General features: G+C 47.3%; 2 protein-coding genes across 2 annotated transcripts in view; one reads left to right on the top strand and one right to left on the bottom strand.

Annotated features, from left to right (window-relative positions):
* The window catches only part of PSMD10 (proteasome 26S subunit, non-ATPase 10), a 103,075-nt gene extending 83,960 nt beyond the window's left edge, over positions 1-19,115 (bottom strand). Inside the window, exon 1 of the mRNA XM_069612631.1 lies at positions 18,916-19,115. Within this exon, the coding sequence (XP_069468732.1) occupies positions 18,916-19,029 (114 nt within the window). The 5' untranslated portion in view covers positions 19,030-19,115. The remainder of the gene's footprint in view (positions 1-18,915) is intronic.
* A 660-nt stretch (positions 19,116-19,775) lies between these two features.
* ATG4A (autophagy related 4A cysteine peptidase) overlaps positions 19,776-25,804 on the top strand; it is a 551,858-nt gene continuing 545,829 nt past the window's right edge. Inside the window, exon 1 of the mRNA XM_069612630.1 lies at positions 19,776-20,046. Coding sequence (XP_069468731.1) covers positions 20,037-20,046 — 10 coding nt within the window. The 5' untranslated portion in view covers positions 19,776-20,036. The remainder of the gene's footprint in view (positions 20,047-25,804) is intronic.

Genomic DNA, 25,804 nt, shown 5'->3' with positions numbered 1-25,804 from the left:
CTACTGGGAAAGGAACCTCAACAGTGTGAAACACATAGGCACCGCCTGGGAGGCATACAAAGTGGTCCTGAGAGGGGAGATGATTGCAACCATGGGTGGAGCACTGAGGTCGATTACTTCCTCCTTAGAACATGCAGAGAGTGAGTTGGGGGAGCTCGAAGGCAGACTAGATCCATCCCCAGAACATTTACAGAAGGTGATTGACCTCAAACAAACCTGTCTCACACATTGGGAGTCCCTGGGTAGGTTGAGCTATGCCAAACACACTGAACGTACCCACGCTCTAGGTGATAAACCTGGTAAACTCCTAGCTTGGCTGTACAAGAGAGAAGCCCCCAGAACCCCCATTTGCCAAGTACTCAAACCAGATGGCTCCTTAGTGCACACCCAGACCGAAATTAATTCGGTGTTCTCTGACTTCTACAGCAATTTATACGCCGAACCCCCACCCGTGGACGTCTCCGACATAGAGGACATCCTGGACGACATAGATCTCCCCAGGCTAGAGCCCCATATGACGGAAGCCTTGGACGAACCCATCACCCCAGATGAGGTCAAGGCAATCATTAGGTCACTCCCGACCGGTAAGTCCCCAGGCACTGATGGCCTCCCCGGGGAATTTTATAAATTATATGAGGAGACCTTGGCCCCACTGCTGGCACAGGTGTTCAATGAAGCCTACGAGCGGGGTGCCCTCCCCGACTCCATGAGGGAGGCGGTGATTGTCCCTCTCCTGAAACCCGGGAAAGACGGATCGCACTGCGGCTCATATAGACCCCTCTCCATGTTAAATGTTGATTGCAAGATCCTAACCTCCCTGCTAGCTAGTAGACTGCGAAGGGTAATTCCACACCTGATCCACCAGGACCAAACGGGTTACGTGCCCGGTCGCTCCATAACAGAGAACCTGCGTAGGTTGCACCATATTATATACAGCACGGAGCAGAGGCCTCAGAAATACGCGGTGGCGTCACTAGACGCCACCAAGGCCTTTGATTCAGTGCGTTGGGAATGGCTTTATGCCACTATGGCTAAAATGGGGATAGGACCTGTTTTCCTGAGATGGACCCGGCTTGTCTACACCAACCCCACCGCTAGGGTGCGCACGAACAGGACCTTCTCAAACAAATGGGCGTTACATAGAGGCACTCGCCAGGGCTGCCCACTCTCCCCGATGCTATACATCATCGCCACCGAACCCGTAGCCACGTACCTCAGGCAGGAATACGGAGATGGGGGTATTGTAATTGACGGAGAGACCCACCTCGTCTCTATGTATGCGGATGATACGCTATTGTTCTTACATAACCCCGAACACCTCCTGCCCTACATCCTAGAAACACTGGACGGATTCAGTAGATACACGGGTATTCGTATTAACAAAGAGAAGTCCTGCCTCTACCCTCTAGCCGCCCTATACAAAAATGGCCCTTCCCTCCCCGCCCTGGATCTGGAGTGGCAAGCGACCTCCTTTAAATACCTGGGAATCACCATACACCGGGACCCATTCACGGAACATACACTTAACACGGTGAGAGCCAAAGACGCTCTAGAAAAATCCATGGAATTCTGGGGTAAGCTTCCGCTTTCGATGGCCGGTAGGGCCGGTCTACTTAAAATGGTTGCTCTCCCCCGCCTACTGTATAACTTTACAAACGTTCCCTACAATATCCCCCCCTCCTTCTTTAAAAACATAAACAAACTATGCAGACGGTTCCTTTGGCAGGAGGGCAGACACAGGGTGGCGCTGGACACACTCCAAAGACCTTACGAGAGGGGAGGAGTTAAGGTCCCTAATTTCGAATTGTACTATCTGGCGAGCCAGCTGAGGCATGTGATGCGATGGATGGCCGATGAGACCACCTCGGACACTAGGCTCCTCCAACCTGCATTACCCGACCTCCTCCTGAGGGACCTATTGTGGGCACAGGGCAGATTCACGCAGCCCCTTCCATACTTAATTAGACTTGGAATAAAGCTCTGGAACAGAGCGTGCAAAACTGTGGGGCCAGCTGATCCTTTCTCACCTCAAATCCCTATAGCAGCAGTTATGGCTCATCAGCCATGGGGCTTTCACGAATCACGCACCCAATGGGAGCCTCACGGAGTGGCCACCCTGGGAGATTTAATGCGGGATGAAGAGATCATGCCCTTTCCTGATCTTACTGAAACTACGGGATTACCCGCTGGCCAATTTTTGCTCCACGGGGCAGTGACACACGCCATTAGGGTCAGATGGCCGGAGGCCACCACCCCCATGACGGAAAATACGGTCATAGAAGCATTATTGAACACAGCCGAGGGCGGCCATGAAACCTCGCGATTGTACGAAACCCTGCTCCTGGGCACGACCAACACCGAGCTTAAATGTAGAGCAAAATGGGAAATCGAATTCGGCTTAGCCTTCACGGATGCCGTATGGGAGAAAATAACCCACTACCATAAAAAAGTCTCCAGGAATGCCCGTTTGCAGCTCATCCAACTGTACATCACTAACAGATCCTACCTAACTCCAGAGGCTATATCTAATTTCAGGGGAGCCGAGGTCCAGCTGTGCCCCAAATGTAGGGAGCCGAAGGCGGGTATGACGCATATGTTCTGGGGCTGCCCGGAGATACGCCACTTCTGGACACGGGTTCAGGGGAGGGTGGCGGACGCAGACATCGAGCTAGAGGTGAACTGCCCCGCTGTATGCATCCTGGGCAGATGCAAACGCAACCACAAAAACAAACCTCTGAACAAGCTCAAAGACTTGATCTACATAACTGCGAAGAGGCGCATAGCCATGGGATGGAAGAGCCCTATGGCCCCGCATGAGGCATTGTGGTGGGGGGACCTGACTAAATGGATAACGGCAGAGACTGGCGCGTGGGAAACGGCAATCCTTGAACAAAGGCTAGACTCCAGCGGAGAACTACAACGCTGGGTGGCCTTGACTGAGCCACTTCTGCATCCTAATAACTCTGACGATGCCTCGGATGGATCGGACTTCCCTAGCCATCAATCTGGCCGATCGTAATGGGACAATAATGTTTACTTGGTCTTGAGTTGGGGGGGTGGGGGTGGGAGGGTTACGTTACTTTTTGATTATTTGCCTGATATTCAAGTGATGTATACTTGTTTTTGTTATTCTGTTAAAACCAATAAATACATTTAAAAAAAAAAAAAAAAAAAAAAAAGAATTCTCATTTATGGCTAATTTCCCTCACATACTGAGTCCCTCACCAGCTTTGCTGGATTTCTGGGGTTTTTGTCTTTTCCACCTGGTAAGAGTGTGAGCCTTTTTCCCACTCTTACATGCGTTTTCCCATGTGCATTTCTACTTTGTGTGATCATGGGCTCTGGAGCCACACCACTCGATGAGCCCCACTTTTCGTGTGTGTTACACAGCACCTTCAGTGCAGTAACGCAGGGTTGTCTTTGAGACTTCCCACTGACTGACTCCACTTTTCTGGGGCTGACTTCTGTCCCCCAGAAACAGGTAAAGTTGCCATTAACTTTATATAGTCACTTTAAACTGCAGACCCAGTACACCGCATCTTCTATGAAGTATTGTAAAGGGTTAATCCTACCCATTTTTGGCTGTGCCTCTTGATATGATATGGCATTTGTAACGCGCCTATACACAAGTGTTTCAAGGCGCGACGAGGCAGGGGGGGGAACAAGGGAAGACAGACAATGATCTTACTAGGCCAGGTGTCATTCAGATCACGCAAGTGCAAGGGTAGAGGGGAAGGGAAAGGTGCATGGGGGAAAGGGAGAGGGGAAAGTGCAGTACAGGGTTATTAGCATACAGCATACAGGATAAATAACAAGGGCCAGCTGGTGGCAAGTGCGAGGTAAGTGCAGACAAGTGCTGGGAAGGGGGGCTGTATGGATACAGACACAGTCCCATAGTGCAGGGGTTGCCGTGGAGGCAGTGCAGGAGAGAGTGGCTGGGCCGAGAACGGTGAATGGCTCATTTGCAGATTCAGTGCAGTTTCAGTATTAGCAGGGGAGAGGGGGAGAGAAAGCGGAGGCAAAGAGGAAGGTTTTGAGGTGCTTCCGGAACCGGAGGTGGTTCTCCACAAGTTTTAGGGAGGTAGGAAGGCTGTTCCAGAGGGAGGCCCCTGATCTCCTCTGACCTTCCCCTCTTCCCCTTCCCCTCTTGTTTGGAGAAGCGGCTGACCCTGAGGGAGTTGGAGGCGGATGAGCGAAGAGCTCGAGAAGGAAGATATTTAGGAAGAGAGAGTTGAAGGTATTTTGGCCCAAGGCCCCAGACGGCCTTGTGGACAATGCAGAGGGTTTTGAACTTGATCCTCGCAGTCACTGGGAGCCAGTGTAGTGATTTCAGTCCTGGAGAGATACGGTCCCTGGGCTTGAGGCCAAGGACAAGTCTTGCAGTCCTGTTCTGGATGAGTTGCAAAGGGCGGAGAGTAGAGGCGGGCAGATTAAGATAGAGGCTGTTACAGTAGTCCAGCTTAGAGAGAACCAGGGCTCTAGAGACAGTGAGCTTCTGGGGGAAGGAGAGGAAAGGAAGGATACCTCTGAGGAGGTGTAGCTGGTAGTGTGACTTCTTAGATACGTCGGATATGTGAGGAGAGAAGGAGAGTGTGGAGTCGAAGATGACCCCAAGGTTTTTTGCCTTGCATGTAGGAGCAGGAAGAGGGCCCAGAGAGGCCGGCCAGAGAGCAGCAGGGAAGGAGGGAGTGGGAGTGCCGATGAGTAGAATCTCAGTCCTACTGGCATTAAGGCAGAGGTCGTTGGCGGCACACCATTCCTGGATAGCAGAAAGACAGTCAGAGATGAGGGAAGGAGAAGAGGAGGCCGAGGGTATCCTGAAAATGAGTTGGGTATCATCCGCATAGCACTGAAAGTAGGGGCAGAGAGCGGCGATGTGGTGGGCGAGAAGTGCCAGATACTGGTTGAACAGCCAGGGAGAGAGGTTAGATCCCTGGGGGACACCACAGGTAGAGAAGAAGATGTCAGAGAGGAAAGACCCCAGTTGGACCTGGGAGGGTCGATTTGAGAGGAAAGAGGTCAGCCACGTCAGAGCCTGACCAGTGATACCGAGGTTATCACGGAGACGGTTGAGCAGGATGGTATGGTTGACAGTATCAAAGGCAGAAGAGAGATCAAGCAAAATGAGAACACATGGAATGTTAGAGTCAAGGTTCGAGAGCAGGTCCTCACGGATGTTCAAGAGAGCAGTTTCCGTGCTTCTGGCAGCTCTGAAGCCAGACTGATGGTCATGAAGACTACCAACACATTCAGCATGGAGATTAAGCTGGGAGATGGCCAGTTTCTCCAGGAGCTTGCCCAGGAAGGGAGTGATAGAGATTGGGCGATAGTTAGCTGGGTTGGAAGAGGGTTTCTTAAGAAGGGGGTGCACAAGGGAGTGCTTGAGAGGGGATGGGAAGACTCCAGAGGCAAAGAAGTGATTGCAGAAGTCAGCAAGGGCAGGAGCCAAGGAGTCAATGTGGTCCTTGATAGTTTGAGGAACAGGGGTGGACCTGTTTTGACGAGACTTTCATAGATCGGACTTGTCTTGAAACCTCGTCAGCAGAAAAAAGGGGAAAGGAAGAGAAGGAGAGAGGAGGGGTGGCTGCAGAAGAGCCAGAGGAAGGGCAGGGAATAGAGGGGGGGGAGGTTAAAGGAGGAGAGTGAGGACAGGATGTCCTGAGTTTTTGAAATGAAGTGAGAGGCCAGTGCCGTGCAGAGGGCCTGGGAGGGGACAGGAGAGGTAGAGACTGCAGCAGGGTTGGCCAGCTCCTTGCAGATTTTAAAGAGTTCGGCCGAATTGTTAGATGCCGCAGAGATGCGGGCTTGGATAAGGGCTCTCTTCTTGGTGAGAACGGAGAGCCGGTATTGCCTTTGGAGCAGGCGACAGGCCAGTTTGTCAGAGGATGAACATGAAGCACGCCGTTTCCTCTCTGCCACCCTGCACTTGCGTTTAAGGGTGACGAGATCCGAGTCATACCAGGAGTTACATTTGGCTTTGGGCTTCAGGCGGATTCTCATGACAGGGGCAAGGATATCAAGAGTATCAGATATAGCAGCGTGGAGAGTGGAGAGGGCTGTGTCAGGATGGGAGTCAGCCGAAGGGGGAGGAGGGGGCAAGAAGGTGGCAGCGAAAGCCTCAACTGACACGCGCTTCATGGGTCGGATGACCGAGAAGGAAGGTGGCAGTGATGGGGGTGGCTTTGCCTGTGGGGTACGGAGGGTGAGGTGGGAGGAGAGGAGAAAGTGATCACTCCAGGGGAGAGGAGTGGAGAGAGGGACAGAGAGGGACAGAGAGGGGAAGGTCAGAGGAGATCAGGGCATCAAGAGTGTGCCCTGCAGAATGAGTCGGCCCAAACGGGAGAATAGAGAGAGAGAGAGAGTCGCAGAGGTTGCGAAAGAGTCCAGAGGGGGGACAGGAGGCATCCAGGTGGATTTTGAAGTCTCCAAGAAAGAGGAGTTGAGTGGTTGAGGACAGGAGTGAGGAGGAGAGGTCCGCCCACTCGGAGAGGAAGGAGGAAATTTGACCAGGTGGCCGATAGATAGTAGCCACAGTAAGGGAATGGCTAGGAGAGAGAGAGAGTCGGCAGACAAGACATTCAAAAGAGGAGTAGGTCTGCATGGGAGTAACAGTGGCAGGAATCCACTCAGGGAAGATAAGGGCCACACCTCCCCCCGCACGGTTGGGCCTGGGTACAGAGAGGATCTTGTAACCGTCGGGTAGGAGTGTGTCAAAGCTGGTGACAGAGCTGGCCGTGAACCATGTCTCAGTGAGACCGAGTACGTCAAGGTCAAGTTCCTCAAGAAGGCGGCAGATATCAGAGGAATGTTTGACGGCAGAGCAAGAGTTAAGAGTGGCAATGTGGAGAAGTTTGCCATCTTTGAAGGATTTCCGGGGAGGGGTACAGATCAGAGGTACGCCCTGCAGAGGTGAAGAAGGAGCACGAGAGGGGGTGGGGAGGGAGGGAAGAGGCAAGTTAGTCGAGGACAGAGGAGGGGGCACAGCAGGAGAGGAAAGGAAGTTGATGAGGCGTGGGAAGCGTCTATCGAAGAGGTCAAGGTTGGCCTGAGGGCCTTGGACCAAGACGGTCCCATTAGCAAAGACATTAATGATGGCCTTAGAGGAGTGGAAGGAAGCCAAGAGGACATCCCAACGGGTGCCACCATTAATGGGAGAAGAGGAGAAAGGAGCCTTTCGCTCCCTTAACATTAATACTTGGCTGGTGGCAGTAGTACCTACCCTAACTTTTCTACCGCAATTACAGTATATAAAACGTGGTACTGTTTTAGGCTATTTTATTAGCCTCTAACAGAAACCCGCTTGACCAAATACTTCATTTTGGCTCCGGTCGGGTTTAATCGCCATTTATTTTTGTTAAAGTCCTTCTTGTGTGTAACTTTAAGCGCCAAACCAGGTTTGCCTTCTTTGTTCGCTGACCTTTGGCGGGCTTCTGTCCAGAAGCCCTCCTTTGGAGTCTGGGTGTCTAGGTGGGCTGAATGTGTGGGAGCGGGTTTAGTCACCCCCTGCACATGGTCTCCTTGGAGACCCAAGTCGCACTTTGTGCCGATTGGCTGAGGTCATTGTCCGGGCCAGACAACCCCCCTGCTGACAGCCAGGCTGTGTGAATGGGGGCTGTTGGCATAAAAGGCAGGACTCTTGGGCTGGAAGTCAGAGTCGCCACTGGAACTGCAAGAAACGAAGAGAAGCAGAGAAGAAGACGACTGCTGCAACTCCCGAGTCCCGGTGAAGTCCTGAGCCATCTACCCTTCAACAACAGAAGGTCCAGTCCGGAGTCTTCTTCCGTTGAGCCTGTTGGGATCAACCAGTTCACCTTCAACAGCCAGAGGATCCTCTTCTTGGTCAAAATCGCTGCACACAGCTGTAGTGGTCCGGATAGCCATCTGAAAAGCCTCTCCCGTTTTAAAAGGAGTGCACCTTTTATTCACCGTTGCTTCGCTGCTGCTGGCCTCATCCGTGCAGATCACTCCAGACGTCCTCCTTGTCCCCATGACTGAAGCTCCAGGAACCGTGAGTCTACAGGAACAACTCCCGTAGAACCAGTTTTCTTCAAACGAATAAGGTACTGTGTCCAACTTCGAGGAATTGGGGTGAATCGTTTTTCCTCACCAAAGACGTCCTTTTCTTCCTTCCCTCTTATAACTTTTGCTTCCCTTTTTGACAATATCCAAGTACTCCTGGCAATCTCGAATTCTGAACTGTTCTAACCCTGTGATCATCTGCAACAGGACCCCTGTTCCATTTGACACTGGCGCAGGCCTATTGACCATCTACGTTTTAGAAAGTGTCCTCTGATTCCATTTGCCTTGACAAAAGTATTGCCTATGATATCCCCCATTCTCGTGTTTATTCAAGTGATAAGTGTGTTTGACTTCGGTTACATTTCTTCTCGCAGGTACGCTTTTCTTTCATAAGACCGAACTGTCATTACTGTCAAAAAGTGATTGCCTATTAACCCACAGTAACGTCTTTGTTTCACAACATCGGTCTGTCAAATCCCCATGTACTTACCTTGAATTGATCTGCACAAGGGGAATTGGTTGTGTGTAGTATATTTGAAGTGTGGTTTTATTTTAATAAAAGTGACGTGTTTTGTGAACAGATGGTTTCAAAATAAATGTACTTATTTAACAACCAGAAACCCCGAGTCAGTGTTTGCTTGAGTCACAGTGATTGCAGTCCTTTGTGTAATCTCCATTTGCTCTCGAGATAAGTCTGGCTGCTCAGCCATTGCTACCGCTTTTTCTGTGTAGTACAGGCTTGTACCAAAGGTGAAATTGTACTACCACTTATGGTCTTAATTGTGTGCAGTGTTCCCTAAGGGCACTGCATAGGACTCTGCCTAACACCTCGGGACTCCCAGGAAGCAGGACTGACCGAGCCTGAGCCCCCTCAGAGTGCGGGACCCCAGAAGCAAGGACAGTCCATCTCCTCAGCCGGAAACCGCTGTGTTGCCATTTGCGGTAGTTGCGAGGAGCTGAAACACCGAAGTGCGACTTGTTGGAAAGATTGCCGGTCGCTAGCGCTGACCGTCCCATTGCAGTGCAGGGGTCCCCAGACGTCATCCCTCTTGTCCCCACGACTGAGGTCCAGGAACAGTGAGATCTGCACAGCTGCACAGGAACAGAAGTCATCTGCTGCACTTTTTCTTCAATACAAAAAGGTACTGTAAAGTCTGAGAGAACTTCACTCTTGTTGTAGAGTTGCTTGCATCTTCTACTACTCACAACAGCTTGTGGCCCTACATTGATTCTTCTTTTTCTTCAAAGACTTCTAAACCATTGTGCAAAGACTTTTCCTACTTACCTACCAGAGGTTGCTTCAGCCCATATAAGACTTTTCCCCACTGACTTTGGCTTAACCTGTTATAACTGAATAACTCTGCTTAGTGGATCTAAAAGTATTTGCCTGCTTAAGAATATTTGTGATCTCTTGTTTGTTCTAATAACCTTTTCCTTTAACCAATTTCTAAAAGTATTCTAAAAGCAACAGTGAGATAGAGTGTGCGTTTTGAAGTATATTTGAGTGTTACTATTATATTGCTCCCTTCTGAAGAATGCTTACTCTACCTGACTGATGAATACATTAATAATTGTTTATTCAAGAAACCTTGTTTGCAAGTGTTTATTTGAATACTTGTCACTGTGAATCTCTGTAACTCCCCTACAGCTCACACTGACCAGAGATAAACATGGCTGCTCACCCACACTGCCAACCTGTGTAGTCCAGACTTCTACCAAAGGTTGGGTTCCTATTGCCAGGAGGTCAAGGTTATTGTAGTGCACCCAAAGGGTACTGCATACAATCTTGCCTAACAATTCCCCTGCCATGTATCATCCCACAGTTTGAAAGTGGTTATATTTATACAGTTTAAAAAAACGCTTAGTATATTTGGCTGCCAGGATTTCTGTCCTGGCATACTTATCTGACAGGTGTCTTGCCACAATGTTAAAAACTCTGCACAACATGATGGATTGCCCGGTTACTCCCGTGCCAGGAATCCTTCTATGGGGTCCTGCAGATCCCCTGGTATACTTCCCTGCCAGGTATTTCTCCCCAAATGTCAACTTCCTGGTGTAATCCTTTTACCAGGGCTTCTTATTGGTTTCACTGTCCTCTTCGACATGCCACAGCTGCATCATATGTTGATTTATGGTAACACTTGCTCCAGCTTTCCCCCACATTGACATCTCATGCATACGTATTTGTGCAGGTTTTGTTGCTGCACTTTATCTTGTCGGTATTCAAATATTCTTCCTTTTAAGCATGATTTTAACATTGGGTTTGGTCTGCATTTAAACTGCCTTTGAGCATGTTCATTTTTTTTTTTTAATTTAGCTTGATTTAACTATTTCTAGGTTTTTACAGGTTTTGCTGCCAAGTTAGAAATATGAATGCTTCTTTTTCTCCCCCCACCCCCCTCTTTTTTCCCCCCTTGACTTTTTTGTTTTCTTAAAAGACAAGTTAATTCAGGCGTAACTGTCCTTTAGTTGCCAATCAGTTCCTGTTTTGAACTATTTCGAATCCAGGTTGAGGCCTTCTAGGAAGTTCCCCATTGCAACAACCGGTTTCGTGTGTTCTCTGTTCATCAAGTATGCCCACCAGGGGGCGTAGCCTGGCAGCCATGGAGTAGGCTGTGACTCCATTGTGCTCCGTGATCCGGCAATTGATTTGCTGTAGCGTATGCTACCAGCAAACAAACTATTACATGGAAATAACAGCAGGGGTGTCCGAAGGTGACGGGAAGAAGATGCGTCTACCCGCGAGCGACTATGAAGAGGAATGCGGGAGATCTGATACATTGCATCACAGCTTGAAGGCGGCCGTATGGAGATAAAATGGCGGCTGCGACAGAACAAGGGACCCGCGAGACCAGATAGAGTGAGGAGAGGACGAGCGAAGGCCGGGTCGGGGCTGCGCTGACAAGTGGAAACAGCGGAACCCTGAGGAAAGGGCAGGCTGAGGCACGGAGAGGCGCTGCGGGAGGAGTGCGCGGCGGCTGACTGCCGCAGCAAGATGCAACTGCGAACTCGGCCCCGGGTGTGGGCGAGGAGCTGTCGAATCGTATCCAGCAGTAATGACGGCACCGCGCGCGCATTGGTAGTGTGTGCGGCTGCCGGTGACAACTATCATCAGATCCAGGGAAAGAGTGAAGGCTCGCGGCCGCGGCTATAAGCCGGGTTGAGGATACTGAGGAGCTCAACCCAGGCACCCGTGAATGCGTTGCCGGCGAGATACGCGCTCAGCCAGCAGCCAAAGAGGTACGGATAAGTAACTTATCTAATAAGCAGCGCAGTACATGCAGTGAGCTGCGTGGCGTTGAATTGAGCAGATTCGCTCTGTGCTGCTCCCCTGTGGGCTGGTGGCACAGCGCCAAGCGATTTAAGATGGGAGACCCTGCACATTGCGAGGCCTTTGAAGAAGGCACCCAGACCTAATACGGCACCTAAAGTACTGTGTGCGACAACGTTTTGCAAGGCCTGTGAGGAAATAAGGGCCTGCGGACTGCGACTGTAAGCCGGGTTCAGGGCACTGAAAAGCACCACCTGGGCACCGAACAGTACGTTGCCTGCGGGACATGCACCCAGTCGGCAGACAACGGGACAGAGAAAGGGGGCCTGACTAATAAGCAGCGCGGTACAAGCTGTGAGCCGCGGTGCGCTCACGTGGGCTGGTTCATGCTGTGCCGCTCCCCTGTGGGTTGGTAGCACAGAGCCACGCGATGTAAGATGGGGAGACCCTGCACATTGCATGGCCTTATAGAAGGCACCCAGACCCCAGTATTGCGCCCAAAGTGACTCAGCACCGCTACTATGGGGCAGGGCGGACTGCACCCCTTCAAGGACCCAATACGAGCCAGGCGTGGAAGCGCGGCGGTAATTTGAGCGGGTGGGAAATAATAAATGCGCACTGGGTGGTCTGGAAGTCGGCCTGGGCAAAGGTACGAGTGGCAACAACGTAGATGACTTGGATGAGCAGCATCTGCTACTGAAAATGAAGATACGTGGGAGAGCACAACCCACATGGAATCTAAGTGCAGCGCACGCTGCTGCATGCTACGGCTCTTTGAAGGATACGTGTCTGGGCCCGGATTGCCCTGGTGTCGCTGCGGAGCTGTAGGAACGGACTCAGAGCGACACAAAGGGGCCCGAAACTGAACACACAAACAGGACCGCATTATGTCGGTTAAAGGACCCAGGGCTAAAAGCAAACAACCCACGATGGACGCCTTTGCTAAGAAGCCACAAACTCCCGCTGCCCCGGTTTCGGGCCCAGCAGCGGTCTCCGCGGGTGACACTACATGGAGAGAAAATCATCAGGTCCTCGAGGCGATAACTGAGCTGAGGAACACATGGGGGACAGCAATGGCAGAGCTACGAACGGCCTTAGAGAACAAGATTGATGCAGTGGGAATTGAAGTTACCCTGCTGCGACAGGATGTCAGGGCGCTGGCGAAAGAACAAGTGGACTGGAGATTGCGTTGAAAGCGAATACAGAAACTAGTACGAACAATACTAAGGAAGTCCACATATTGAAGCAGCAAGTAGCTAACCTGGAGAACCGAGCAAAGTAAGCGGAGGGGAGGGCGAGGAGGAACAACATCCGAGTGATCGGCTTGCCGGAGGGGGGTGGAGGGCCAGGACCCCACGGACTATGTGGAGAATATTATCCTGCAAGAGATAGGAGCGAACAAGTTGTCACAAGGGTTTACTGTCGAACGAGCACATCGGGCCCTGACGAGAAAACCATGACCTGGGGCCCCTCCTCAAGCGATAATTGCAAAAATATTAAACTATAAAGACAGAAAAAAAATCCTGGAATATTTTCGTAAAGGTGGGACGATTGAAAGGGCATCTACAAACGTTACAGCATATCCTGACTACACAATGTTAGTGCAAAGGCAGAGATACAGCTATGTGGCAGTCAAGAGGAGACTGCGCGTAGCTGGGATCCAATACATATTGTTGTACCCTGCAAGGCTAAAAGTCTTCCACAAAGTAAATTGTTCTTTTTGGAAACCCCAGAGGATGCGACGGCATGTCTGGACCTGCAGGGCTGCCCAGATCGAGAGGAAGAACAAGACCGTGATAAGCACGACAAGTGAGAGGGATGCAGTAAAATCATTGGGGGGCTGAGCAGAGGGGAGCCCATTCTGTCATGTCTCAATATCCGAACTGCATTATGTCACTTTTGGACTGGAATATAGATACAGAGTTGACAGGGAAATACTAACGGCAATAAACAGGAGCAATAGAATGGAGGCAGTCTACCCCCCAAGAATTAGTAGTAAGGGCTGCTTGACCCTGCTGATCCACGAGTATGGGCTATTGCCAGAAAGGACTAGATGCGGGGGTGCCCAAGATCCAGGGATGGAGCTGGGCAACAGTTGGGGAGGGTGTTGTTGGGATGGGATAGGGAGGCGGGAAGTTGGGGAGTTTGTTGTGTTTGTAGTTAGGGGAAGTTTGAAGGGGAGAACGAGCCTATGTAGACGGAGATGACAATGGTATCTGGACCGCATTAGTGGAAGGGGAAAGGGAACTCTAATGAGCAATGGGGGACCTTAAAATATTTACGTGGAATGTCAGGGGACTTAATAGTTATCTAAAGAGGAACAAGGTTATGTTGTACCTGCGCAGACAGAAGATAGACATTGCGTTATTGCAGAAGACTCACCTGACGAGGGAAAAGATAGAGATGGTTGCGAAGAAGTGGAAAGGGGTGGTTGCGGGCTCGACATATTCTGCATATGCTAGAGGAGTGCTCACTTGGGTGGCGGCGCATGTCCCGTTTCAACTGTTGCAGGAAAAGGCAGTAACAGATGGAAGGATGGTCATACTGAGGGGATTGGTGGAAAATAAGGAGATAAACATTGTAAATACATATGCCCCCAATCAGAATATGGCAGCATATTCCAGAACCCTGTGTACTAACCTTAGCATGTGTATGGTGAGCGCAGTGATCTGGGGTGGGAATTTTAACTGTGTACTAAACCCCAGAGTAGATAGATCAGTTGGGAAGATTAATAGACCCGCCCCAGCGGCTAAAGCGCTGAAGACACTACTAGACTACTTTGGTCTGCCAGATGTGTGGAGAACGAGACACCCCCAAGAAAGACAATACTCGCACTATTCTGCCTCACAGCGGCTACATACGAGACTGGACTATGCCTTTGCCACGTCGGAGGTAATGACTGAGATTACTCAGGTGGAATATAAACCGAGGGTCCTTTCGGACCACTCGCCCCTCGTTCTCGGGTGGCAATACTGCCCCCCGAGGGCAAGGATTCCGACCTGGCGCCTCAGGGCAGAGGCACTCAAAGACCCCTGTTTTAGAAAAGACATAAGGGAGGAGATTATGAACTACTTTGAGACAAATACGGGTAGTGTGGACTCAGCGAGCACATTATGGGAAGCCTTCAAAGCGGTGGTGCGAGGTGCACCCATAGCAAAATCAAAGGGCCTTCAGGGCGGGATCTTGGCTGACCTACAGGAAACAGAAAAGGAACTGGAAAAGGCATTGAAGGGGGGAGGTGACACGGAAAGTGACATGGAGTTGATATTTGCACTGCAGCAGAAATGTGCGGAGCAATGGGAAAGATTGTGCAACCTCAACTATAAAAAAAAATATATAGAGAGGCAGCATGCGGGAGGGGATAAAACAGGAAGGCTTCTGGCATGGTTGTATAAGAGCGAAACACCCAGACCCCCCCCGATTAGAACGATAACGAGAAGATGGTAGTGTAGCAGACACCCAAGAGGGAGTTAATCAGGAATTTGCAGATTATTATAGGTCACTATATGGAAATAAGGAGGGAAGTAGTCATGGAGAAATAACAGAAACACTGGAGGACATAGGACTGCCCAAGATAAGTGCTGAGGAAAGAGAGGCGCTAGATGCACCGATTACTTTGAAGGAGTTGGGAGAAGTGGTGAGGCAGCTGCCTACTAGTAAGACTCCAGGGCCGGACGGGCTCCCAAGTGAATTTTATAAAGTATATAAGGAGGAAGTGCTCCCCCCCAATGTTAGAAATGTTAAATGAAGCGTTTGAGGTGGGACGGCTGCTGGAGTCACTTAGAGACGGGATAATAATACAGCTTCCCAAACCCAACAAGCCTGGGCATAGCTGTGGCTCCTACAGACCCCTGTCGATGTTGAACCAAGACAGCAAGATATTAACGGCTGTCTTGGCAAACAGACTGCGGAGAGTTATTGGCAAGCTAATACACCCCGACCAAACGGGCTATGTCCGGAATAGAAATATAACTCATAATCACAGACGGCTCCAACAGGTCGTTGAATGGGGAAGTAAGAACAAAGGCGAAATGGCAATTGTGTTCTTGGACGCGATAAAGGCTTTCGATTCGGTCAAGTGGCCATGGTTGCTGGCGGCCCTGGCAGGTTATGGTATGGGACCTGGATACATAAGGTGGGCAGAGATACTATATAGCGAACCGCTGGCCAGGGTCAAAAGAGGATCAGTAATATCCGAAAGATGGCAGCTCAGTAGCACCAGACAAGGGTGCCCATGGTCCCCAATGCTCTATATACTATACCCTAGAACCCCTAGCAATATACCTTAGGCAACAATACGATACTATGGGTATCGAGATAGGAGGGGAACGACACTTGATCTCCTTATATGCAGATGACCTGCTGCTGTACTTGAGGCACCCGGAGGAAAATCTCCAGTACATCCTGGAAGTGATGGACAGATACACAGGGTTGTCGGGTATAGCGGTGAATCCACAAAAATCTAGTATTTTCTCGCTAGGCAGTTATAAGGGAGTCCCTCTGGGACGGTTGCCAGTGTTACAAACACCATGGGCGGTTTGTACGTTCCGGTACCTTGGGATAGATGTGTACCACACAGTGGAAGAGGAGCACATGCACAATACTGAGGTAGCCATTGAGAGAGTGTATGCAATTCTGGGGGAAGTTACCCTTAGCAATGATGGGACGGGGGCAATGCTTAAAATGGTTGTCCTACCTAGGCTCCAACACTATTTTGGGAATATTCCATACCTAATACCCAAGAAGTTCTTCACTAAACTGAACAGCATGTGTAGGGATTTCCTGTGGCATGGTACCCGGAATAGGGTGGCACTATGAAAGCTGCAGAACTTTTATGAAGGAGGGGGGATAAAACTGCCTAATTATGAGGTTTATTATGCAGCGAGCCAGCTTCAATATATTGCCAAATGGCTCTCAGACGAACAGACCCCCGAATCTAGGTTGTTTGGACAGGATTGTGCCCCGTTTTATTTAAGAGATGATCTGGTTGTCCAGATCAGAAATAGAAGAGCATCCTAAAATGATGATGCTGGGATGGAAGATCTGGTGCCGAGCATGCCAGATGATGGGAAACCCGTTCCCATGCTCCCCGCAGGTACCACTAGTTGCACTGGCAGTGGGGGATAGGCAGTTGAGAATGATAATTAGGAACCACTGGGAGTCGGTGGGGTTAGTGACGATGGGAGATATCTGGCGAGAGGAGACTATCATAGGTTTTTAAGTGCTGGGGGAGGAAATGGGGTTGCACACGGGCCAGTATATCACGTACCACAGAATGGTGCAGAGAATCAGAAGAGCATGGCCCGAAGCGGTACTGGAAGAAGAACCAGATGCTAGTATAGATATAATTTATGACATAACGGAGGGAGGCCACGAGATCTCCAGACTGTACGAGATGATGATGTCCAAAGTCGGGAAAGAATTAACACAACTAAGATTAGACTGGGAAGCAGAAGTAGGAACCTCGGTAGAGGACCGGATGTGGAAACGTTCCCTGGGGTACCACAAGGTGGTGTCAAGAAATGCGAGGCTAAAAACAGATACAACTATATATCACTCACGCACATGGCATATATGACACCCCAGAGGATATCTAGATTTGAAAATGCTGGGAGACAAGCATGTCCCAAATGTGACGAAGAAAATGCTGGCATGGTACACATGTTTTGGTCATGCCCGGTAATTGAACGCTTCTGGGGTGAAATAGTGCAGAAACTAGCAGAAAAGGGGGTCACAATGGTTCTGGATATGGCTTGGGCATGCTTGCTGGGGGGGGTTCCCTAGATCGCAGAAACTTAAGCATGTTGGTATATTGAAAGATCTAGCATATGTGCTTGCAAAGAGAAGGATCGCCATGGGATGGAAGAAATGTCACAGGCCACGGGTGTAGGTGTGGTGGAAGGAGTTGCAGAAATGGGCAGAGGCAGAAACCATGGTATGGCAAGAGGCGAGCGCTGTGGGGGCAGGAGGAGGAGGAGAAGGAAGGAATCCTGATGGCATGGAAATCAATAATAGCAGAACTGTTCGGAACTCTACAGGATCTGACAGAATCCACTGAAAGGGAGATCCAACCGCACAAAGCGGATACAGAGAGCATGGAACAAATAGGCTCGCAAGGGAGAGTGGGATAAGGGGAGCAGTGGCTAAAATTGTGTAAAGGAAAAATTGAACTGTTGATATTTGCACTGCAAGTTTGGTTTGTATTGTTTTTGTTTGAATAAACAAATTAAAATGATGTTCAAAAAATAAAAAGTATGCCCACCAGTAGTATTCTTCCAGACTACAGAAATAAGTGTAGAGATGGCCAAGATGTGTGCTTCTGGTGGTCGCTAGGCCTTTACAGTTGAGTAGCAGATGTTTTAGTGTTTCCACTGTTTGAAGGTCCTTACAATATCGGCAGTTGTGGGAGTTGGTTTTATCCCGAATCGAATTTCAATTGTTTTTAGGATGTTCAGCCTGGCTCATGAAAATCGAGCACATTTTTTTGTTGAGGAATTTCACCAGGTAATTTACAGGCACGTTCAGTTTCTGGGGGACTGGATTGAGGTGTGCTGTGAGTAGGAGGCGCTGGGACTACAAGAGTAATACAAAGACTGTGATATTTCACTAAATCAATCAACTAAGAAGGAGAGTTGCTGCACGTGGGGTGAACTAGTGGTTACCTTAAAACCACTGAAATTTAGACAAAAGCACACATGTAGGCGTCACCCCATACTCCGTTGCGCAACCCTAACATAAGTTCAACGGTGCACAAATATGCCAACTTAATGTCGTTGATAGAGAGCAAAAGTCGTGTTGCTTAAACGCCATTTCATGATCACGACTTCATAACCTTACAGATTTCGATTCCTTGATCGTGGCTGGGAACGACCCAATATTTCTACCTGCCCACCTCATATCTTCTACATACTCTCAGGTATGCCAATTGTGCACAACACTTCACCCCACTCACAACTTTTTGGAGTGCATAGCAGTTGTGATATATTTTTGTTGTGGATTGCCCTCCCTACAGATTGTGCTCTGCCATTGTGAAACACAGTTCTGGATCATCTACACAATGAAGGCAGCTTACTCACTATAGAATCGCCTATATCCCGAGGGAGAATCAGATGCATTTAAAGACAGCAGTGTATGCAGAAACTGAACCACTGGAAGCTTTATAGTAGCATTTGGCACCACCTGTGACAATGCCGAGTGGCCCAATGTACGTTGCAACTGCAAGGCCTCGTGATGTATTGCTTGTAGGTAGGTGGTACTTGCCAAGGACGATTGCCCCTCCCAACACGATTTGCCAACTCTCCCGACCCCCACTAGATGCTGTATCTCACTTAAAGCAGTCAGCAGCAACTGAGAATATGCAATCCCATGTTTTTGACCCTAGCCATTTTAGGGGAAGAATGAAAAGCAGAAACGCAGGCGTGGTGGGCTTGCAGTCAGGTGGGAATGGACTCCCCTTAAATGGAGTAGCCCGCGCATTGTGATAGCAGGCATATAGGTACGACTCATGGAAAGCACATGTCTGTGTTTGAAGTTGCTTCTCTGCAGGTTTGTTGTCGCCTCTTCAATATTGTTTCAGGCATAGTGTTCTCTAGTTTTCTGCCCCAGCAAAACCCCAAGCTTCTTACCTGGTCCGTTTTTGTGGCCAGTGACTTGTCTGCCAGAACCCTGGCCTTCAGCTCATCGAACTGACCCTTGTACGCCAGGTCACACACCAAGACATCAGACACTGTCCCCTCCATGCTCGGACCATCGGTGGGCAAGCAGGCGACATGGGTAGCCGCGCCAATAGCCAATCAGAAAACAGTCCTAGGCTACAGAAATAGAGAGAGACGAGGGACAAGCGAAGCCGTGTTACACGCTGTCAGTGCCGACAACATAAAACAAGCGTTCCCATTGGCCACAAATAGCCCTAGTGCAATAAGCAATACATTTAGTTAATAAAATATAGACATTTTGTTTGAATTGCATACAACGGATATAGTGATATCCTTCATATTTACAGAATGAGCGATAGTTCATTAAACGATTATTCCGACACTCAGCTTACTAAATGTATGTTTTAAGAAATTAAAGAGTAGAATAACTACATAAACACTTGACTATTTATAAAGGACCCCCACTATTGTGGTCTGACGCCTGCCATCGTGAGAGGGAGACAATTAAGGGACACTTTAGAAAATGTTGTTTTACTTTTCTAATCGAATATTCACGAAAGAAACAGGTGTGCTCTGTAGAGTTGTGGTGCCTTTTTGTGTATGACTTGAACTCTATTTTGACCCGTAGGTTGGAATCTTAGCTGCTTTGTTTACCTTGCCGGAGCCGGGCTTTCTAAATTTTGTCCTCCTTTTGTGTCTATTGACATACTATTTCCTTGGCAATATCTGCATTCAAGCCTGAGGGCGTCCAATCAGAATAACAGGAGCGCGGATGACTTCGCAGTGACCCAATCAGAAGTCAGTTTCCTTGCTGCGTCAGAGCACCCGGTATCTGCCCAGGGTTTCTGGGAGATGTGCCGTTCAAGACGCGGAAGCAGTGCCGGATTTTAACAGCACATCATCTATTAGAAATGTATAAGCATTTTCTGGGGATAGAAAGTGGTGTACTGTATGACCAGCACACTGGGCATCCGGGGCCACGAAGCTCAGAGATAACGCTGGACTTGTCCGTCGTACAGTGGACTACAATTCCCAGAAGCGCCTGAGCGCTGTTGTTGTGCTGCCGTTTAAAAGCCCATGACAGCTGGAGAATGGAGGCAGGTAAGCAGTCAGAGGGGAAGGGGATACGGGAGCGCGGAACTGAACAGCTGCATGACTACAGTGGTTTTGTGGGAGGGTCGCTTTCAGAATTGCAGTTGGTGCCCGAATGTCTCGGCATAGGAAGGAGTGCAAAGCACCGACCCGACTTTTCTGGGAGTGCCAGGATCAGTAGTTGCCTCGCCGGCTTCAAGCCTGCAATGAAACAACACTGCCATATCGGACCCTCCTGTTGTGCCCATCATAGTAACTCGTGGCGTCCTGGTGTAGGTGTCCTCCTTGTCCTTCCTAGCTATAGCACATCGTTGTAATGTGTTAAGTCCACGGACCAGGGTTCCTTGGAATGCACACACACCTATTCTGTCCGAATCCCTAGCTTAAAGTTCTTTTGGTCCTGGAGTTTCTTGGTCCGGTCCAACTCATGAACTCCGGTTATCCTGAGATAAATACCTAAGCATATCTTACGTGCTTGAAATCTTCTCAACCTTATTCCATCCTGAGAGCTTATAGTTTATTGGCATAATTCCCCCACCCCAATTTATGTTCCAGGCACACCACAATGTTTGCATCCTTTTTAAATATACATGTGATAGTTTATAAAAAAAAAAAAACGCTTACATTTTTGGCTTCATCCACATGCTTTACATAAATAAGAAATGTTTCCTTAAGTACATAGAATCGCTACAATAAAAAAAATGGATTCCTGCTGTGTCACTGTTTTGTAAATAATTCTTAAATAACAGTGGGCCTAAGAAATTATATCGTTTCTTTTCCATTCCTCATTCAGTTTCGTCGTTAGCAGTTTTTTCTGATATTTTTTCCCTATATTGGACAACTCTGTGTATTGGGCTTTTATGATTGACTACAAGCAGCGTTGCCCACCGTTCTTCTCGATCTTGTGTGTTCTCTTCCATTGGTTTTGGGTCTTCCAGCTTCAGCCCCCATGCCAGCCATTCGTCGCAACCTTGGCCTCCAATCACTAGCCTCGGTAGTACTCCAAAGTGCAATTCTACTCTACAGAAAAATACGGACTTCTGACACCCTCCCGATCTTTCGAATAGTAGAAGCTGAATTGAACAAAGGAACTTGCTTACCTCTAATGAATTGTGCAAAAAAAATTGAGGAAAAACTAGATGAAGTCCTCTGCAGCGAAGACCTCCTCATCTCAAACCCTGGACGAGTCAAGTCAAAACTTTCACAACAAGACTGGGTACATACCAATGAAAAAATACTCCAGTATAAATCTCTAAAAGATCTGCCACCTACTCACAACCGGCCAAAGGTCCCGCTGAGATACTGTGAAAAATTCCCTGAGAAAAAGCTGAGAAAATTACTTGTGCGGGCCCGCTTAAACCTACTTCACACTAGAGAAATCCTGGCCACCAGAGCCCTTGCAGAAACATCAAACTGCCGGGTTTGTGGCATAGCTGACCAAATAGAGTCAGTCTGACATCTCCTCACCTCCTGCGCAGGACTCGCGGCAGAAAGGCGGGCTCACCTGACACCACTCGTCACCTGCCCTACGACACTTGATGAAGAAACAATATGGTTTCGACTGATTGCAGGCGATTCTACGAGATGGTCTAGAGTGGCAGCCAAAGTTCTCAAAGTAGCCCTTGCGAAAGCAAGTGCTCTGGCCCCGCTTCTTCCATTTCGTCAAAGTTGACGCCCGAACCTGAACGTTAAACCGTACCTGCGGACTTCTGAGTGGTGTCCTGAGTAGCCTCGATAAGACGAAATGCAGTTCGCCATGGCACATCGATTTTGTAAAAAACCCAAATTCGGTTAATAAACAAAAAGGAAAAAAAAAATATATGGTAAGCTGATTCCACTTGACTTTAATCTTTGCAGAATCGACACATATTCAAATCCTTTGAAATCTGCTTCGTTTTGGCTAATACTACTCTCGTCAGGAGTATATTTAGCCTTAACCGAAAGAAGACCTCTCACGTTTTTTGGCAGGGGAAGAGCTTCAGATATTTTGGTGTTTGGTTCAGCGACTCTGCAATCAATTACGCAGTTGAGTGAAAGTTGATACTGGAATTTTCCATCAATTCTGTGTATCCAATCATTTCGTTGAAGTTTTCTTTTTTGCTTCAAGCGGTCTACACATCAATATCTCTTCAGTGATGTCAAGGTTTTCCATTGTGTGTTTTACGTGCTTCCTTCCATGTGCTTAGAATTGTCGTCCATGGCTCTACGCCGGGTACGTAAGAGATGAAGCAACTGAATATCGTCATTTATTAGTGTTTTTCTATACATGTCAAATATTTTCCTCTTTACAATGGACTAAATGGATTGTAACACTATCTCAAAACGGAGATGTTGTACCTGGAACGATTTAGGTAAAGATGAAACTTTTCTACAAAATCTTCCCTCTAGGATGTCCCAAGTCTGCCATGATAGATTTAGGAATGCTTCACTTCCATAAGTCACGATTGCTATGACTTTCTGGCAGTTAAACGGGATAATTGGCTCAAATGAAAATCTCCCGTATTTTCTATGAAACATAACTCCTTGCCATGCGACAGAGTCAATCTTGGTTGTCAAATGGACTATCCATTCTTTTCCTCCGCTGCTCTGATCTATCCATACACCCAGATATTTAATGCTGTTTACAGTTTCTAATTTTGTCTGTTGCAGGAACATTTTTGGAGCTTTCTTTTTGTTTCCTGCTTGTCTCATCAAAGGCATTCTTTTGGATTTTTTCCTGATTGATAATTAAATCATTTTTCTTCTGCATAACTCACCAATGAATTGACTCTTTTTTGAAGACCTATTTGCATTTTGTCAAACAAACACAAGGCCACCTGTATACATTATCTATTTTATTGGAGTCCCATTAAGGTTAAGTGGATTTGCAATTAAGTTATTTTGTTTTACTGCAAAATCTGAAATATAAAGACTAAACAGGGTGACTGCCAATGGACACCCTTGCTTCAACCCATTCCAGGTTGTAATTTCTTTGGATATTGCTCCAGTATGTGACAATCTTACTTGTACACTGGTATACGAGTATAAAGCTTTTAATGGCTCAAGAATGTCAATGGGACAATTCCACAGGGTGAGTTTCTGCCACAGCTTTTGGCAATGGACACTATCGATTGCCATTTGGAAATCGATAAAGACTACTAGAGACTGAGTCTTAGTTATCAATGCCTCCAATTTTAGTAGGTTTAAAATTAATACATTGAGGTTTGTTCCTACTCCTTGTGTAAATCCTGTTTGTTGATCGTCCTGCCTGTTATTTTGAATGATCCATTCTGTCAGTCTGTGTTGTAAAATTGTTGCAAATATTTTCTCCAGGGGATCTAGTAAGGCTATCAGACGATAGTTAGTAGCTGTTTTACGGTCCCCATTTTTAAAGATCGGGATTATTCTTGCTGATTTCCAAGTGTTCGGAATTTGTTGTTACTATGACCTGAAATATAAGTACATAGAACTTTTACCAGGCTTTTGGATTTGTTTTTAATATCACATTACTCAGGCCATCAGGACCCGGCGCCTATGAGGTGTTGAGATGGGTAATGATCGTCAAAATTTCACCATAAATCCATTCAAAATCCCATGATTTCTTCTCTGGTTGCTCTTCATTATATTGTGTCTTGTCATCTTCCTTTTTTTGTTTTATTTTTATAAAGCTTAGTGAAGTGCACAATCCAGTCTTCCTCTGTTACGTCTGCTGTGAGTATGTCTTTATTCTGAGCATTGTTGTTTATCAGATTCCAAAGCTCTCTGGAGTTTCGATTTATGGCTGCCAGCATATGTTGTGCGTAATTTTGTAGCCATATTGCCTGTGAGTTTTTTTTTTGTGCAAATTTCTATATTCTTGTGTATATTGTTTTGACATAGCTCAGGATGCAACTTCTGTTCCAGGCGTATCTGCATTCGTAGATGCTTTTTCTTGTTCGCAGTGGCTTCATTGTACGCGTGAATATGGGTTTTTTCATGTTGTCTTGCTTTAGCGCTTGACCCTCTGAATGGACGTATTGGCCATTCCTAATTTTTCTTCTTATCTGTCAGATCTGTATTTCAGAAGGTAGCTGGTAGACCTTGGATTTGATCCTCCATTATTCATAGGTGATTTAGACCATGGTTTAGCTCCAATCTTGATCGTATCTTTATATTTAAACGATTCTGGGTTCCTTTTCACACCAGCGTTAGAATGTTATGGTCACTTGTTGTGTTATCAACAATTTTCATCTCGCCCAGCTCTTCCCATAGTGAATGAGTTGCAAAGACGTAATCTAAGTAAGCAACCGAGTTTCCTTTTCTCCATGTTGGTTTTTCCAGCATGTTTCCTTGAAGTTGACCACTCAGGAGACCAATATCTCTTAGTGAGCATTCCTTCTTCCATGTTTTTGCTTTCTTTGCAAGTTTGTTTTGTGGTATCTCGTTATCAAGTTTTGTAAATAAATGAATGTTGAGATCACCACATATAATTGTTTCACTGTTTGGATAACAGTTCACTAAGTCGTCCATTGCCGTAAAGATCGTGTCAATGAATAGGTTGTCATTAATGGCTATTGGATTCCATTAGATGTTGAATATACATAGAATCATCTGGTTATAGAATGTCATCTTTAATATGATAATCTGTGTAAATTGGTTGTTTTTAAATTCAGGTTTTTGGGCTGAAATAAATGTTTAGAACCACGTGTATTCCAAGAGCATAGTTTCCAGGGCACATCTGATCTCGGTTAATCAAGTTATGCTCTTATTTGCACTGTTGTTGTTCCTTTATGCATATTTGTTTTTTTCTCAAATCCTCAGCTTTCAAGGTTAGCTGGTTTTCTCTCCTTCATGTTATAGTTTCATCTAGTTCCCTGGTTCTTTTGTTAATGTGTTATAGGTCATGTTGAAACCCAATGGAGGGAAAGCATTTATGGCTTCAAGTATTGCAATCACTGTTTTCCGAAAATTAAGATGTAGTGCTGTAGGGTCAGTTTGATGTTCGTGCAGGAATTCAATTGTCTTAATGTCGTCTGATTTAATCAACTCTAGGTTTGGTATTACGTGCAAGAGACGTAGAACATTTGTTCTATTCAGAACCAAATCATCATGTCTTTTCCATATGGATTTGATTTTAAGGATCTTATCCAAATAGGATCGTCGAAAATTGGTAGCTTATGGGAGTTTTCTGCTCTTTCTCTATGTATTGGATGATTCAAATTGTGTTTGAGGTTTCAGGATTGACTTGATTTTAGTTCAGGATTTCCTGAAACTTCCCAATTCTATATCTTTGATGACCTCACAAGTTAGAATTTTGTCGTCCTTAGGTCCCAATTGACCATCCCAGTCATCTGCTTCTGTGAGCGAAATGTCCTCGTCTATCACAATGTACTAGTCATCTTGCATGGTTAAACAATCATCTTCTTCATATATTGAATATGTGGAAAGGTTCATCAAGAGGTTTTTCTGCTCAATTTCTTCTTCTGTTAAGATCACCATTGAGTTATCTTGTGTTTGCTCATTCTGTTTGATTGAATTTGCCAACTTCTGTATTGGCTTTTTGTTCTCCAGCATTTTCGATGTATGCGAAGGAACCTTTACATTTCTTAAAAAGGCATGAGAGACCCCTTCATGCTGGCTTTTTGCCTGGACGGTTTATTTTTTTCTTTGTGTTCCAGCATTTTCTGTTTTGAACATACATGTTTCGGTATCTTTTGACTTCGTTCGAATATAGAGAAGGTTGGTTGTTTTTCTTTGTTCAAATTTGTTACTCTTTGTTTTCCAATCGCTTTTTGTTAATAGTGGGTTC

The sequence above is a fragment of the Ambystoma mexicanum genome, chromosome 5p (genome assembly GCF_040938575.1).
Source record: "Ambystoma mexicanum isolate Mex_15411 chromosome 5p, UKY_AmexF1_1, whole genome shotgun sequence".
NCBI lineage: Eukaryota > Metazoa > Chordata > Amphibia > Caudata > Ambystomatidae > Ambystoma > Ambystoma mexicanum.
Note: the sequence above shows the minus strand (reverse complement) of the source record. Positions and strands in the feature narration are given on the sequence as shown.